This window comes from Vespa mandarinia, chromosome 21, assembly GCF_050613455.1.
Source record: "Vespa mandarinia isolate Hongniang chromosome 21, ASM5061345v1, whole genome shotgun sequence".
Taxonomy (NCBI): domain Eukaryota; kingdom Metazoa; phylum Arthropoda; class Insecta; order Hymenoptera; family Vespidae; genus Vespa; species Vespa mandarinia.
Genome location: NC_140830.1, coordinates 472469 through 492500, shown reverse-complemented (window position 1 = coordinate 492500; position 20032 = coordinate 472469). Strand labels below are relative to the sequence as shown.

Sequence of the window (20032 nt, the reverse complement as noted above, 5' to 3'; positions counted from 1 at the left end):
AATCTTATCCGTTGTATAATAATTTTTTTCATGTTCTTTTTTTTTAGATCATAGATATATACTTATTTTTGTTATCATTATTAATTAATTGTTAATATTAATTAATTCCAATGACATTTAAATAACGAATCGTACACTTATTATTTACTTTGATATAACAAACAAAAAGAAACCAAAATTCATTGCTTTTTTTTTTATAAATTTCAATCTTGATAGGTGTTTTAGTATTTATGAAGTAATTTACAAGGAAATTTGAATTGTATTCAATTAAAAATTTTTATCATTCTATAATAATATTCTTTATATCTTACATGTTCACTTTCGTTTATCAATATATCATTGAATTCACTTTTAATCAACAATTTTTTTTGTAATTGAAAAAGAAATTCTATTTTTTTATTAACGTTAATTTTTATGTTTCGAAAAAAACAATGTAATCTTACATTTATCAACGAAACATATGTTTTATGTTACATGAAACTATGTTGTATATGAGTCACATAAGTTATTAATTATCCATATTATTTTATTATTTCTTTCGAATAATATAACATTGTCCTAAGACATATTTTTATATGATCAAAAATAACGGAGATATTTAAAGTAGTCAAGTTAAATGGATCCATTTATGTAACGTGTTATAAGAATTCTATTTTTATCGTATCGTACAAACACAATTTTTTTGAACACACTTTTACATCGTTTTAAAATGAATCCGTATTATATGAATCCTTGTTATATGAGATTTTATTGTAATAATTTATTTGTTTTGTATTTGTTTCATCGAACAAATCATTTTATTGTCTTCTCTTAAAATATTATCAACATGTCATAAACATTTATCTACTTAATATATTTTATTAATGGAATCATAGATATATAGCAGAAAATTTCTTAAATGATTCTTTTTTAGAATCAATTAGATCAAATTATTGCATGAATACTAATCGATATATTATTTAATCATTTACTTCCATTTATCGTTCTTCAGTAAATATTGTATTATAAAAAAAGATTATTATTTATTATATCAGTATTTTTAAACATTTTTAATCAATATTTTGTAAATATATTAATGAATAAATTGTCAGTATTACATTGATTAATAAAAAAAAAAACTATCACTATTTTAATTAAAATATATTTGTTATAATTATAATAAAAATGTAATTGTTATATTTAATTATATATATATATATTATATATATATATATTATATATGTTATATTATATATATATATATATATAATATAACAATTTGTCAGTATTTTAAATAAATATTAAATATTTACAATAAATTATCAGTATGTAATATAAAAGATGTAATACTAACATTTAATTATTTATACTAATTATTTATTTTATAAAATACTTACCATATATTAAATAACCATTGATCATGATCATTTGTTTTACGATATACTTATCATTAATTAATAAAAATGAATAGAAGCATATAAAAAGTCTCACATACTTGTAGAACAAATATGTAACAATTAATCCGTAAAACTTGTCGATGATATTTTTTAAATGCTTTGAAAAGTTGAGCGCACCTCCTCGTTCATTATTAAAAATAAAAGTTTAAATATTAAGAATATAATGAAGCAAACATGCTTCAACTTGATAATTAAATTCTAAAAAATCAATATAAAAATAAAATTAAAAATACGAATTAATAATCTACTACTACTGGCACATATAATTAATGCATATTGAAATAAACTGAATCATAAATTAATATTCTTATTTTTATCTCTTTTTTCTGTAATAATAACACATGTATGGCGACTAACAATTTGTCTAGCGGTGCACCGACTATTATACAATATTACATGGCAAACATGCGTCGAATGAACATAAGCAATCTTTCCTCTATATTTATCTCACTCATAATTACTCTATCTACGAGAGATATACTGAGTGTGATATTATTATTTCCAATCTGAAATTATTAATTATTTTTTCATTAAAATAATAAAATCTGATATACAAAAGTATAATACCCAAAATTCGTGTGTTATATGTCATGGAGATTGTAAAAAGGTTAAAATGAGATTAAAATTTATAAAAGAAAAGAAAATTTACGCATAATTAAATAATATATGCTATAATGTATGCTATAATAATGTATGCACTATTATGTACACCTTACAGATACTGTATAGTTTTTTTTTTTTATTATTTTACTTTATTTAAAAATAATATTATGCAATCGACAAGTAAAAATTAATTAATACGTAAAAGTTCAATTAAAAGTGAAACAAATGTACAATATTTTGATATATACAAACGTATTTTTTCAATATACAATGTATTTTTCTATGTACATAGAAATAATTTCGATATTATTTTAATTTATTCTAATAATAACAAACATATATATATATATTTTTTTTTTCACTATAGTTTACTAGATTATAATTTAAATAGATTATAATAACTCATAAAAAAAAAAATATGCGCTATACCGTGTGTCTAGATCTTCGAGATAACCACGAATTGAATACAAAGATCTGAGAATATACGCGTATCAATTAAAATAATGTAACTTGTTTAATTATTAATTAACTTGTTTAATTTAATTCATATGGGAAAACATTTGCCTTCCAATCAATATAATAATTCATAAATGTACATAATTAATATACTACCTTATATATAGACGATCAGAATCGATTAAAATTCAAAAGTTATTTATACTCGTTCGATATATATTTATTTACTTTAATAATATTCAAACTTTGTTATTGAAAGCATCGTCCTTGGTGAGATCAACCGGTAAGTGCTAGAAAAACGTTCTTTGATATATCGCACCAAAGGAATCTATTCCAGTTCGAAACTCAAGAACGAACTCATTAGATTTCTAAAAGAGCGGATAAAACGTCCCTCGACATATCTTATTTGAAGCTGCAAAACCCGCGATTCGATACGACTTGGCATCTCCGTCTACCACTTAATTAGCAGGAACAAGGAAAAATGAGTTCCTTTAGGATGCCATCTAGGAACGTTTCAAGAATCCCTCGATTTCTCTATTACAATCTTAGACTCATTAGAACTGGCCTCAATGTATATTTATATATGTATATATGTATATATGTATTTATGTATATGTATACTAAAGTAAAAGAAGTCATTCGCGAGGCACGCGAAGAAAAAGCAAAAGGAAAATCTTGAAAAATGAAAGCTGTTTCTGTCATCTTGCTTGAAAAATAATAATGGTGATGACCACTCAAATGATTTTTCTTTTTTTTTTTTCTTATTTTTATTTTTATTTTTTTTTTTTTTTTTATTTTCTCGGAAAGTATATACATTTCATAGTCTGGGAGAATACTTAATTAACATTTTAAATAAAATTCCAATAAATTTTAAATAGCTTATATAATGACTTATATTTCATATATATATATATATATATATGAAATATATATATATATATATATATATATATATCATATATATATATATATATATATATATATATATATATATATAATTAAAATTTTACATAAAATTTTAAAAAATAGTGGAATATCAAAATACACAAAAGACATTTTTTGGTCAAAAAATTAATTTCTTTTTTATTTTCTTACATTCACTGTAAATGTATAATTTCAAGAAGATCCAATAAAAATTTAATTGTAATCGGAAATCTTTGAAAAATTACTAGATCAAATGATTAGAAACTTTTTGATCTAATATCAGTACTATTATGTACATCGTATTGGGACTGTATACTTTTTTCATTATTTTACTTTAATAAAAAAAAAAAAACTACGCAATCAATACGTAAAAATTAATTAATAAATAGAAGTTCAATTAAATTTCGCATTCAATTTAAAGCTTCATTGCAGGTTCGATCGATTTTTATTTTTAAATTGCTTTCGTAAACAAAAACGAAAAGGCTCACGAAAAGTGGCAGAAGAAAAAAAAATATATATATATATAGAAGTCCGCCATTTTGTATAGAAACAAAATTACAAAACTCCGACTACGAAGTGCAAGAAAACTTTACTATTACATACTTTAAGAAAACATATATATATTTCTTTATATTTTTTTTTTTTTTATTTTTTCCATATATCTACGTCAATGCCTATTTCTCCACAATATATCATTATTTCAATGTAATTGAAAATATTTTCAATATAATTTTCGAAGTACATTCTTTTCGATTAAAGAAAAATTTAATCATATAAAAATAATACAAAATTTAGCAAAAAAGAAAAGATGGCATTTCAAAAAAAGAAAAAAAGAAAAAAGAAAAAAGAAAAGGGATGAAGTAAGAGTTTTCTTTTTTTCTGCTCAAAAATCATATAAATCCTATAAATAATCCTGAAGCTTGCTTCGTTCATTTTTTCTTCCTCTCTTTCTTTCCTTTTCTTTTCGTTTTGCCAAGCAGTATAAACTTATTCGGATTCTCTTAATTACGTCGACGCGGATGATAATCTCCGAGATCTCGTTAAATACCTAAACCAGTCGAAGAATCGTGTAAACCGTTTAAAATCAAATGATTCTCTTTCGAAGAACGAAGGAAAAAAAAATAAGAAAAAGGAAACAGAGAAAGAGGAAGAAAAAGAGGACGAAAAAGAGAGAGAGAAAAAGAGAGAAAAAGAAATAAAAAGAGAAAAAGATATAGAATGAAAGGGAGAGATAGAAAGAGAGAGAAAGAGAGAGAGAGAGAGAGAGAGAGAGAGAGAAAGAAAGGAAGAGAAAGAGAGACAAAGAGAGATAGAGATAAAAAGAGAGAGAGAAAGAAAGAAAGAGAAAGAGAGACAAAGAGAGATAGAGATAAAGAGAGAGAGAAAGAAAGAAAGAAAAAGAGAGACAAAGAGAGATAGAGATAGAGAGAGAGAGAGAGAGAGAGAGAGAGAGAGAGAGAGAGAGAAAGAAAGAGAGAGAGCTTTTGGTAGGTGTATCGCAGAAATAATATCGAAGGATGTGTAATAAACCTGCGGAATCCCTGCTGTGAGAATACAGGACTCTGTGAGTATGGGCCACGAGCCAATTACGGCCGGCACTTCGTGCAGGCGCGAACGTAATGCGTTAGTGCCTCGTACCTCGATTTATTTGAGATCATCCCTGAGAATATGTCTTAATGCCGCGTTTGTTCGATAGTCCCAGCTTCATTGAGGGTGATTTCGTACTGAAAGATTATACGATTAAGGTCGAGAGATCTTTAGAGATCTTGCGAGATTACGCACGAGAAAAAGAAAGAGAGAAATAGAGAGAGAGTGAGAGAGAGAGAGAGAGAGAGAGAGAGAGAGTAAAAGATGCAAAATTTCGATTGATTTTCGATCGTCTTGTTTCTTATCAGATTGAAAGAAAATTTTATCACATTGAACGGCAAATTTTATTGGGGAAATATTTCTTTTCGATTTCAATTCTATTTTATACTATTATGTGATTCAATCAAATTTATACTGATAATTACTTTATTAGTGTAATAATAATAATCATTATTGTTTATAATCAATATTATTCTTCTTGATGATCGTTGTATCGTTATTATATTATTATTTTATATTATCATACATATTATAATAGTATTATAATATAATATTATTATGATGGTATTATAATATATTATTATTGATATATTATTATATATATAATAGTATTTTATTATTATTATTATTATTATTATTATTATTATTATTATTATTATTATTATTATGATGATGATGATGATTATTATTATTATTATTATTATTATTATTATTATTATTATGATGATGATGATTATTATTATTATTATTATTATTATTATTATTATTATTGTTATTATTATTATTGTTGTTATTATTATTATTATTATTATTATTATTATTATTATTATTATTATTATTATTATTATAGTTTTTTTATATGCTATTAATTATCATATGCATTTTAATATGCTATTATTATTAGAGTATCATTATAATATCATGAAAATGTCATTCTTTTATTTGCGATATTATTGTATTAAATTATTATTATCTTATATCTTATATTAAATTATTATTATCTATAGTATTATTATTATTATTATTATTATTATTATTATTATTATTATTATTGTAAGGCATCATTATAATTTGAAAGCTATAAAAAATATCGCATATAAAAATAAAAATGATTAAAAAATTATTGTTACCATACATTCGACTATGTTCGATTGATTCGATTTATTTATACTCATAATCAGTTTAGAAGAACACTAATACAATTTTTGTCGTCGTGTTATGTAAATCCGTGTTATGCGAGATTAAAATTGAGGTTTACTTAATATTAATAGAAGAATAGAAATTTTATTAATAGTAATATTATTATTAATATTACTATTATTCGAACAGGCCTAAAATGTTGATCTTTACATTTTAAAAGTCACACACACTTTACTGATTTTCTATTACTTTAGACTTCGAAGACATAGAAAATAATATTAAATAAATAAAAAAAATAAATATAATAAAATGAAATAAAATGAAATAAAATGAAATAAAATGAAATAAAATGAAATAAAATGAAATAAATAAATAAATAAAATAAATGTAACAACAAGTAATCATATTTATTGTCAAATATAAAATTAAAAGAAAAAAGTTTTGATCAATAATTCAATAATTGATTTCTAACGATTTATAATATTTTTAATATCATTCATAATTATTTATTATTTTACAGAAGCTACCGGAGAACTAGGATGGGTTTTAACATTAGTGATAGTATCCTTAGTATCAGCAGGCATTGGCGCGGTCGTTATGGTAACGCTTTTACATTGTCGCAGGTGAGTATTCAAAATATTTCTATTACCTATTATAAATCATATCTATATTCTAACGATTAAAAAGAATGTATTAAAAAAAGAAAAAGCTAATGAACACGTACGATACAAATTTACTCTTTAATTCCAATAAAAAAAAAAAAAAAAAAAAAAAAAAAAAAAAAACTAGGAAAATAAGAAAGTAACGAACACATAAGATACGAATTTACTCTTTAATTCCAAAAAAAAAGAGAGAGAGAGAAAGAGAAGATCGCATTCGTTATCGTGACTTAGCATTTTCTTCGATCCAATGAAACACTCGAGAGAAAAATAATATCCAACGGAAATTGTAGAACATAATAAATATACACACACAAATATACACACACACACACACACAGAGAGAGAGAGAGAGAGAGAGAGAGAGAGAGAGAGAGTAAATAGTTTTAACAGAAAGATCATTCGGTTCGATAAAAATGTACGTGGTTCTTAGCCGTTCGATTCGAAATCTAGATGTAGTGTCTTGCGATCCAATTTCTCATACGATCGTCTCAAAAACCGCATAGTAAGGAGGAAGTGCAATGGAGGAGAGCTACGCGATACGGATCGACGATTCGACGGATTCACGAGTACGATCGCGGTTTTATTCTCGCAACGAGTAAGTAGTCGGTGTAAGTTGAGACTGATTCCCTTAAATTACCACCTACCTATCTCTTGAATCCGTTGGAAATCAAAGGAGACGATCGTTCCTCGATTAAGTATCTCTCTCTTTCTCTCTTTCTCTTTCCCTTATGCTCTTGTTCTTTCTTCGAGTGAGAAAGAGAAGGATTGATTCGAAGTAAAGGAAGATGGAATATAAACGTGTCTACCGTTAATTAGATCGAGCCAAGTAACAATCCGTCAAGTGAATGGCGAACAGAAAAACGAAAAAAAAAAATAGAAAGAGAGAGAGCATGAGAGAAAGAGAGAGAGAGAGAGAGAGAGAGAGAAAACTCATTCGAATTTCGTTCAATGAAAGAATGAATCGAAAACTATTCAAAAGGCTAAAAAAAAATTTTGGTTGGATATTAAAAAGTTATTTAGTGTAATTGTCGACTATAATCGTATGTTTTCACTCCTATCTTTTATCAATCATTCTCTTAAAAATCTTTTCTTTTTCTTTTTCGTCCTACAAAGATATGTACATAAAAACTATCGACGTCAGCGTGATATGCCATTTTTGAAGGAAACGCTTCATTATCTCGATCGATATATGTGTATGTATATATATATATATATATATATATATATCCATATATATATATATATATATATCCATATATATATATATATATATATGGATAGATAGATGCCTAGCTTAAAAACGTGTGGATTTCATCTTAATTTATTTTTTTTCTTTTTTGTTTGTTTCAGAATAAAAAGCACAAATGGCAGAGGTGAGTGATATTTATCGAAACGTTAATTGAATTCTATTTAAGTTTTTTCACAAAGCATAATGCTTTTAAAAATATATATATTTAAAACTCTTATATATAACACGGTATTGTGAGAATATAATTTCGATAAAAAAATTGCGAAATATACATCTCCATACATCTACTTCTCTCTTATAACATCATCTTCTATACATATATATATATATATATATATATATATATATATATATATATGTACATGTGTTTATTACTCCTATCGAAGAAAACATTCATCTACCCTCTTAATTTATAATCTGTATATGATCTACTATTTACAAATTCATTTGAATTAACAAAATATAAGAAAATTTTGTATTCACGTTTTACGTTTAACTAACAATCGTTTGAATCACATTAATGATTAAACATTATGGGGGATTAAAAAGGAATCGAGTTTATCATCGCAAAAGACAAACCCTATCAATTACATAGGTTATAAAGGGAGTATAAAAGTGATGAGTTAGCAACAATATAATCTGAAGAACGACTCCCAATTATCCGAAAGCCCTTACCAAGTTTCTAGCTTCTGCAAAATCCTTATCTTTCACCCTATATACATATTAATCTTTTCTCCCTTATATCAACCTTTATAAATATATAATATATATTATACGAACCTCGTTGATAATTATTTGGAACCAGTAAATTTCTTTCATGAAATGAAGCTTTCCACATCTCGTTGTATCGCGTTACATTACAGATCTTTTTTCTTTTCTTTTTTATCATCCAATCAAAAACGACAAAAGTGAAATATGAAGGGATTTGAAATACCTTTAACGATTTTATATCTACATTATATTTTATTTTTAAAGCATTCGAAATACCCATATTGAAACACATTCGTAATATCGTGTAGTTGCCAAATGCATACTGGTCGTCGAAATTGTATGTCATTTTATTTTTCTTATTGTTAAATATAAAAAAAAGGTTTATTTTATTTGTTATTTAATAGTAAATATATAAAATAAATCGGGGACGGCATGTATAGAATAAAAATGTATAAAATTGAAGAAATATTTTTAATGAAGTGTTACATTAGTTATCCCGTTTTATGAGAATACGTATGTTCAGGTTCATAGAAGAAAATTGCAAGATGCATTACCGATTGCATATGCTTTTTATTATTCTTTTTTTCTATTCTTTTTTTTTTATTACCAAGTATAAACGATATTTAATAGTAAATATATGATATAAATGAATTATGAAATTAAATTCAATGAATTATGATGTTAATATGTCTTATAAAAAGTTATGTCTGTAATAATAACATCATGTACAATGTTTGTTTAAATATTTATTTTATAAGAAATTTTAGAAAATAATGTAGATATATATATCAATTTCTGTCTATTGTTTATTTTGTAACGTTAATTACTTTGTAAATTTAACATTTCAAATAGATATAGAATAAAAATTTTGTAGATTGCATCTTACTTCGTGTACAAATATATTTATAAAACAGTCAGTACAATAATATAATATATGATCGATGTAATTTTTTTATCAATTTACTTAGTACACAATAGTAATGAATAATCGTCATTTTGACTATATAAAAAATTTTAATCCATATTAAATTATTATCTAATATTATTTTATATTTAATTCAAACATTACCTTCTATTATTTCATTATTACCTATATTAATAAATATTATCTGATATTGACGAAAAATATAAAAAAAAGAATTATTTTTGTTTATTCTAACATGGAAAAAAAATATATACAATAAAATACGTAAAAAAAAATGCAACAGATTCATAAAAATTTCATAGAAATACTAAATAAAGTAAAATCAATAATTATATTACAACTTGTGAGACTTAAACAATTAATTCTAATATATTTATATACGTTATTTAATAATTATTGTATATTGGATATTTTTGTCATTTTATTCTTTATAAAATATATATAAACATTAGTAACATTTTTTTAATATTCAAAAAAAAAAATTCACTACTTAAATATTTTTTTTTTAGTTAAATATATCTTTTTATTAATAATAAACATAAATTTTATAATACACATTAATTTTGTTCTACGAAATAATCATTTATTATTAATATTATTATTATTTTCATTTACAAATTTAATTATTACCTATCTGTTTTAAGAAGATACAATTTAAACTAATGATTGGTCAACCCATACCTTGTTTCATTTTTTACACAATTTTATTAAAATATTGAACATTGTAATAACGTATATTTTAAACAAGCTATAATACAATTTCCAATATTATCTATATCGTTTTCTATTCTATTGAAATTATAAATTAAATACAATTTCGAATTTTATTTATATTCTTTTTATATTTTTATTTATATTATTTTAATGCGAGTTAAAATTTTAATCGAATAGAAAACATATAATATCAAAAATCTCAAGTAGCATTATTTCGATCGATGACTCTTTACATGTAATTTCTATTACATTCGATTATATTATACGATACCGTACGTCGATCGTCTAAGAAACGTTATCTAAAAGAGATTCCAACGAAAGAAAAAAAAGAAAACTAAATAAATAAATAAAAACATAAAAAAATAATAATAGAAAAAAAAGAGAGAGAGAGAGAGAGAGAGAGTTTTGAAGACACCTAGAATAAGTGAAGGAGAGAAAGTTAGATAGAATGAAAAGTTAAGAGTAAAAAAAAAAATGTGCAAAAAGGGAGATCAAAGAAATGTTTTTCTCACCGGTGAAAATGAGACTGTGAAGACGACATTAAGTATCAGGGTCGATCGGAGTTTAATTAGTTCGCATAATGAAAGCAGTACTCTCTCTCTCTCTCTCTCTCTCTCTCTCCCTCTTTCTCTGTGGATCATATCACACACAATGATTTATTTTGTATCAGTACATAAGGACCGCCGTTTTACATATCTACTATAACTAACTCTACTTAATTCTCTACTCTCTTAGTACGAACGAATGAACGAACGAAAGGACGTACGACATAAAGGACAATGAAACGCGTCTAATTAACTTTCTGATTTAAAATCACCCGCGGCACGATACGATCAGCGTATCTCGAATAAGAGGAAGCTGTTGTAGAAAAGGAAGAGAAGGATGAAGAGAAGAAAAAAGGGAGAAAAAGGCAACGGACGAAGAGAACGAAGAAGGATCGAAGAGAAAAAAAGATCAAGTTGTATATGTATTTATACATGTACATGTGTGTGTGTGTGTGTGTGTTTGTTTGTTTGTTTGCGTATTAGAAAGAGATGAAGAGAACCGTGTCTCAGCCACCGTCGTGCTCGGGCATAGAAGGGGTACAGGGGTCATCCGAATTAATTATCCGACACTCGTTTTACCGAACCACCCTGTAGATACCACCTTCGACTCTTCGTTGATGCACGATTTCGCTCCCTCTCCCTCTCTCTCTCTCTCTCTCTGTTTCTTACTCTCTTTTTCTCTCTCTTTTTCCCTTTCTTTCTTTCTCTCTCTCTCTTTATTAAGTTTCTTTCACATCGACGATTTTTCTATAATATTAAATTGTTTCATTTTATATAAATATCGTTATAAGTAAAGAATTTATTATTAAATGGTATTTATTTATGAATCTATTAATATCATATTTAATAAATATGATATTTTCTAGTGAGAATTCCTCGTTTTATCGTTCATTATGCATAGTATAATTAAAAAAAATAGACAATAATCATTTTAAAATATGTCTGTATACGTATAGCGTACATCAAAGCTTTAAATATTTTTTTTTTTTTTTTTTTTTTTTTATAGAAAGTATATATATATAATCTTCCTATAATGCGAAAATTTCTAAGGCGTTATACGATAGCAAAATATTATATTTATTAAAATATAAAATACAATTAAAAATTTTATTTTATATTAATTAAAAATATATATATATATTATGTTAAAAATATATATATTATAAAGTGATACTATACATCAATTTGAAAATACACACAATGAAAAATCAGACATTCCGTTTGAAAATATTTGACATCCGAATCTAAACTCGTCATGTGAAAATTAAACGAACGTAAATTCAAATTTTCCTATAATTTCTTCATAACGTTTCAATTTTCAGTAATAATAAATAAATAAATTCTCTTCTTGACTGTCATACAAAAATATCTCGATGTATTTTATTAATAAAGTTTTAATAAAGGTAGCGTATTATTAGAGTACTTATAAATTTTCCAATTAAAAGTAGAATTCTGCTCTACTTTTTTCATAACGTTTTAATTTGAAATTAAATAATAAAAATAAAAAATTATATAATTAAAATAATATAAATAAATTTATATATATATATATATATATATATATATATATATATACTTATTCCACGTATTATTTTCTTATTATATTTGATATAATTACATATCGGATATTATTGCAAACGATATATTAAAAATAAACTAAAATGTTGCTTTACAATTAACCGTGTAAGATAGATATCTCGAATGTAAAAAAAAAAGACAAGATAATTAACAAAGAAATAAAACATAAACAAAGTTGAAAAAGTAAATCTTTCTCATTCGTAGATGTTTAAATAATTATCAAAAATGTATTCCATTCGGTTTTATTGACATATCGTCACGCAATAACGACACACGGATTCATGAAATAGGATCTAAGATGATTTCAGTGCGTATGACATATTTAGATCGTGAAGAGAACGAAGAGACAATTTTGTTTTCTGATTTGAGCTTCGTGTTCACATATCAGAATTTTCTTTTAAAACCTATGACAAGAAGGCGTAAGTGTGTTACAATTTTAACGCGTCGGCTTTACTCGTGCGATATATAACACGTCGTTTAATTAATATTCGAACGATCTAGACCGGTAAATCACTCTCGCGTGGTCGTAGCCTTCGGCTTGTCGCCTTCGTTGTCGTTCATGGTATGACGTGAACCGACGTCCTGGAAAAGAAACCGATCGGATTACTTCACCTACGATATCGAAAGTGGGAATTATGGCGTAATCGTGGTTAAGGTGAACGTTGTATCAAACGAACCAATACCTTTTTCGACTCTCAGGTATCTTCCTGGAAATATTAGTCGAATTTTTTCTCTTCAATTATTTCATTACTATATCCTATTTTTAAAATAGCCGAAAATGAGATCCAACAATAGTGTCATTCTTTCGTTATCATTTAAAATACATTTTTTTATTATATACGAAATATTTCATTTCTTAGAATAATATTAAATAATGTAATAGTATCATTAACACATTGTAATCAAATACTGTTCATCAAAATATGCCTATAATATTTTTTTTTATGTATTAGAAGAACCATGGTATTTCAAAACACTATGATTTTTTCCTAATTAATCTCTCTACAATAAATGGTGGGCGACCTTTCAAATGCCTTCGGTATACCAATACGTAAAGTACAATGAAATAACAAGCTAAATATAAATTTTATAATCAATTATCATTTGTGATTATATACTATAATATACAAAAAGTATATTTAAATATTATATATAAATCTTGTGTTATTATTATTGGGATTCTACAATAAATTGTTTCAAAATTGTTAATATTTTTTATCTATATATATTGTTGCTATAATTTAATATAGTTTAATATAATTGTACATATGTAATGTTTGATTAACCTATACGTGATATCAGAAGTTTCAATAATTTATATCTAAATCAATAATGTAATAATTATATGATATTTGATTAGTCAATAAGACATTTTCAGTATCTTAACTCATGACTTTGTCGTCATGATCGTTATTATTATTATTATTATTATTATTATTATTATTATTATTATTATTATTATTATTATTATTATTATCCTAATTATTATTATTAATATTATTATTATAGTTAATATTATTATCGTTATTACTATCGTCATGATTATTTTTATTATTATTATTGTTATTAACATTATCATCATTATTATCGTTATTATTATTATATTTGTTATTATTATCGTTATTATTATTTTCATTCTTATTATAATCCTTATTATTATTATCTTTATTATTATTATCGTTTATTATTATTGTTCTTATTATTATCATTATTATTATCATAATAACTATTTTCGTTATTATTATTGTTATTATTATTAATATTAAAATCGTTACTTATATTATCCTTATTATTATCGTTATTATAATTATTACTATAAATAATATTATCATAATATATATAATAAGTAATATGGAAATAAAAAGTCCCAAAATGAATCAAGACTTCTTAAGTGATTTTAATAATCAAAAACTTTTTTCAAGACAATTTAGATTTATAGTTTGGCTTATAATTTTACTTTATCTCCACAAAAAATTTAGCCTAAAAGATCTTAAAAAAGAATAATTGATTTTTAAAATCAGCTAGATACTTCTAATTCACCTAGGGACTTTTGAACTGTTTTATATTATATAAAATGTATACTGTTTACGTAAATATAATAATATTATATAATATAATTGTATAATATTAGATTGATCAATGAGTAATTCAAATTCAATGAAAAAATCAGATATTCATTAAAAAGACATTAGTACTGTTTATTAGACACGAATTAGAGAAAATTCTAATTACTGAATATTTCTGAAAGATACAAAAAAAAGATATAATTGATATAACTGATAGTATTCCTTTTGCTTTTATCAATTATAATTAATAACATTTTAACGATTACATGTTAATGCCAAAATACGTATCACATTTCAAATTAATTAAACAATACACTTGTAATTACAAACAAACAAACAAAATCTTTGTGTGTTACAAAAGTGTTCTATAAAATTTCAATGAAATGATTTTAATTATTTTGTTAATATTTAATATAAAATAGTCAAAGACAAAAAAGATAATATCAAATGTGTATCATTCTCGAAAATTTCGAAGGGATCAATTAAAAATTTTAACAGCAATTTTTTCAATTGAAAAAAAATTGCAGCAAAATTATAAACTTTTCTTATATTAAATTCGGCCAATTTGTTAATAAAAAAAAATACATATATATATATACATATATATATTGTATACATTTTTTATTTAATAAAAAGATTATTAAAAGAAAAATTTATTAATTTTTTATGAAAAAATATATGTTTTTAGCTTATTTTTAATAAAAAAAATTACTAAAAGGAAAAATTTATCGATTTTTTGATATTTTATGAAATTATTAAATATATATATATATATATATTTAATTTAAATATAATGATATAATAAAATATAAGTATTTAAACAAAGTAATTACTCTCCTAATAAATAAATAATTTAAAATATGTCATATATTATATTACATAATCGAATATTAGTTATGAATTTAAATAAAGTAAAAAAAATTATTATCATAATAAATAAATAATTTTAGATATGTCATATATTATACTATATAAATAAATTTTTTATAAGTATTCTTATTATAATTAGGAATGTGATTGGGTAGTTACCTTATAAATTATAATTGATAAATAATTAATATTTATTTAAAATTAAAATTTTAAGATATTTAATTATTTTAGAATTTTATGTTTAATTAAATATTAAGTGGAATTTAAAAAGTAAGAAGATTATTGAAATAAAGAATATTTTTTAAATTTAAAAAAAAAAAAATATTTAAAAATAAAAATTTAATTATAACATAATATAATGTATAAATAATTAGTTAATGTATATATTTAAATTATAAAATATATTTATTAATTAATTATAATATATAATATAACATTTTATATATATATATATATATATATATATATATATATATATACATAGGCAAACAAATTACATATAAATATGATTAGAAAATGTTATGATTCGTGCGAAACCTTCAGACAGAATGAAACATTTTTATTATAATATATCCAAGATCATATCATGATCTTGACTATTACTGCTTGACTATTGGGATGCTTTTCGATGACACTTATAATAGTAATAGTTTATAAAAATGATTTTTATTGTGTGAGATTAACGATCGAGACAAATTGAAAAAATTGTTCGAAGTTTGGAATATATCGATGCTTGGGTGAAAGAGGAAGTAAGGAGAGTGAAGAGAAGGACATAGGGTGATTGGCGGGTCGGGAGTGAACGAGGGTGGGGAAGAGGAGGAGGGAGTGTAAAGAAGGCGCGCGAGACTTGCTCGCGATAAATTACGCGATTAAAGCTTTCTCAGGTTCTTGGTATAAATGATGTGCACGGCAAATCGAGCCGCCCGAATGGAATTTTCACGCGTAATTAGCGCGTATTAATCGGATCGTATAAACTCTGCAACCTTGTTCTCTCGCATCCTTTCATCTTACTGTTTTTTCATTACTGCTGTCCTACGTAATTGTCTTTTTTTATTTACTCAGCCTATTTGTGGCTACAATATCGCGCTTATTCCGATATTCGTACGACATAATTAGTAGATTTTTAATTCATAAAAATAGATAAATGTCGATATCGATTTTCCAGATATTGCGAAAAGCGTTACATTGGCATTGGAATAATTATGAAATATTATTCTATAACAAATAAAACTAACAATAATGTGACCCTATCAAAACAATATTAATCATAAGAATCAATTATCAAAACGTGGCGAGTATCTCATGCATATACAGTAAAATATATATTCACTGTTTGTGTTAATTTCGTTTAATATTACATCAGTACAATTTGAAGATACGCTAATCATAGTTATATTATTGAGTGTTTTAAAGAATCAAATCGAGGAAACGTTATCGATGCTATTAGGCGACAATTTTCGAAATGTTCAAAATCTCAATTGATCAATATACAATATATATATATATATATATATATATATATATATATATTATTATTATTATTACATTAGTGCTATTTAATGCTATATTAATTACAAAATATTTTTAAATACTTCGATGAATCGAACTAAGGTGACTTTATCAAAATTATTGAAGAGATAAATTCATAAAACATGATAAATCTCATAAATTTCATTGATATACACTAAAATACGTACTTATTAGTTGCATCAATACAATTTAATATTATATCAGTGCAATTTAGAGATTTATATCAAAGGATCAAATCGTGAAAACGTTATCGATACGATTAGGCGAAAATTTTTTAAATATTTGAAAACTCGAAAGCTCCATTAAGATACGATACATTACATAGTAATTATTGGAGTTGTTCGGAAAGTAATTTCGTTTTTTCTCGACAGAAGATTTAATTGTAATTTTTTGCACCCAACTTCACACTTAAGCCGCATAATCATTATATGTTTTGAGAACTGATATAGCAAGGCTTGTGTGTGAAAAGGTCCAATTGATTCTACGCAGTAGTTCTTGGTTGGTACCCTTTTAAATATGGAGAGCAATAAGCAGCGTCATATTTCGTCATATTTTACTTTTTTACTATAGAAAAGGTAAAAATGCTGTTCAACCCAGAAAGAAATTAACCGATGTGTATGGGGAAGATGTGTTGACAGTACGCCAGTGCCAGAACTGGTTTGCAAAATTTCGATCCGGTAATTTTGATGTCGAAGATGCATCACGTTCTGGAAGGCCGGTTGAAGCTAATAAAGACACGATAAAGGCATTAGTTGATGCAAACTGGCAAATAACAACACGTGAGATCGGTGAGAGGTTAAATTTATCAAACTCAACTGTTTATGACCACTCGAAAGGCCTGGGTTTAACCTTGAAGCTCGATATATGGGTTCCCCATGTTCTCACGGAGAGAAATTTATGTCGTTGCGTTAACGTCTATGATTCGCTTCTCAAACGTCACGAAAATGATCCATTTTTAAAGCCCATCATTACTGGGAATGAAAAATGGGTTGTATATAACAATGTCAAACGCAAGAGATCATGGAGCAAAAAAGATAAACCGGCTCAAAGCATTTCCAAAGCCAATATCCATAAAAAAAGGTGATGCTATCTGTTTGGTGGGATTTTAAAGGAATCTTTTTTTTTGAGATTTTACCGGATAGCACAATAATTAATTCGGAAGTCTACTGTCATCAGCTGGACAAATTGAATGATGCACTTCAACAGAAAAGGCCAGAATTAATCAACAGAAAAGTTGTTGTGTTCCAACAAGATAATGCGAGACCTAATACAAGTTTGGTCTCTCGCCAAAAGCTTTTACAGCTTGAATGGGATACAATGCCACACCCATCATATTCTCCAGATCTGGCACCTTCGGGTTATTATTTGTTCCGGTCATTGCAAAATTTTTAAGATGGTAAAACCTTCACTTCAAATGAGGAGATCAAAAACCACGTCGATCAGTTTTTTGCCAGCAAAGACCAAAAATTTTATGAGCGTGGAATCATGCTACTACCAGAAAGATGGCAAAAAGTATTGGACCAGAATGGCCAATATATAATTTAATAAAATATTTGTTCATTATACGAAAATTGTCTTTCATTTTTACAAAAAAGAAAAACGAAATTACTTTCCGAACAACCTTACATTAATGCTAATTATAAAATATTTTCGAATTCTCCAACGAATCTAACTGAAGACAACGTTACAACGAAACAATGTAAGACTCAAATTTTTAAAATATTTAAAGTCACAACAATTTCAATCATATCAAATACATACATAATAGCTACATTAGTGCTATTTAATGTTAGACTAATAAGTAAAGATTTTCGAATACTCTGATGAATCGAATTAAAATGACGTTATCAAAATTATACGAAACATAAATTCATAAAACGTAGCGAATCTATAAAATATCATCCATATAAAATACGTATAAACTTATAACATTAGTGCTATTTACAAATGAAATGCGACTGTATTTAATAGTGAAATTAAATTATACTAATTATACAAAATACTTTCGAACGTTTGAACGAAACAAATTAAGGTGACGTCATCGAGACACAACGAAAGACACCAATTCTTCAAATATTTCAATTCTCAAAGATTTTCATCTATATAAAATATGCATACATCAGCTATTATAAATACATTAGTGCTTCACTAGTTACAATCAGCGCTGCACTAATTATGAAATATTTTCTAATAATTGAACGAATAAAATCGAAGTTATGTTGTCGATATCATGAGACGTCAATTTTCAAAACATGTAAACTTACTAAAAAGCTTTGTCTGGATACAATACAAACACATATATACATACATACATATATATATATATATATATATATATATATAAGTGGATTGAAAAAAAAATGAGGTAAAAGCAAAGAGAAGCGAAGTACTCCCAGAAGATTCTATAATTTCAATCGTCCTTTTTTTTCCCCCCTTTTACCACGGCATATTCTTGCGTCTACTTTACCATAAGGCGGCACTTCTGATCTATGAATTCCAGGACGCAGTCTCTTCTTTTTCCCTACTCGCCCTTCTCTTTCCCTCTCCAACAATTCCACTCTCTCTCTCTCCCTCTCTCTCTTACACAACCTTCTCATTTCCATCCTCTTTCTTCGTGTACTTCGAACAACATCCCCACTTCTTTCTCTCCTTCCCTCTCCGATCAACGGTAGGATTCTATATAAAACCCCATGACGGCACGATGACAGGAGCACAATACAAACAGTAGAGAAAACAGCTGCTTTTTTTATTTCATACTCTTGCTTATATTCGTCATAATGCACGAATTCGGGAGCGTTTTATATATATATATATATATATCCATGTACATACATATTTGTATATATGAACTATAGACATCGCTTGTAGGTATCCATACAAAATACACACACACACACACATACATATATATATATATAATATATAGATGGTTTGCGCATGAGCGCTTATAACGTATCAGCTCACCTGGCATTTGACGTGTTTCGTCCTGCTTATTCGTTTCCATCCTCTAGAGAAGAAATCTTAAAAACTCTCTCT

The 20032-nt window shown here is 25.2% G+C and overlaps 1 protein-coding gene across 4 annotated transcripts in view; it reads left to right on the top strand.

Annotated features, from left to right (window-relative positions):
- LOC118443878 (uncharacterized) overlaps positions 1–20032 on the top strand; it is a 158665-nt gene that overhangs the window by 126125 nt on the left and 12508 nt on the right. For 3 of the 4 annotated variants that reach the window (XM_035871487.2, XM_035871490.2, XM_035871485.2), the window contains exons 3-4: positions 6667–6769; positions 8159–8181. In XM_035871487.2, coding sequence (XP_035727380.1) covers positions 6667–6769; positions 8159–8181 — 126 coding nt within the window. The remainder of the gene's footprint in view (positions 1–6666; positions 6770–8158; positions 8182–20032) is intronic. The other variant, XM_035871486.2, reaches the window with a different exon arrangement.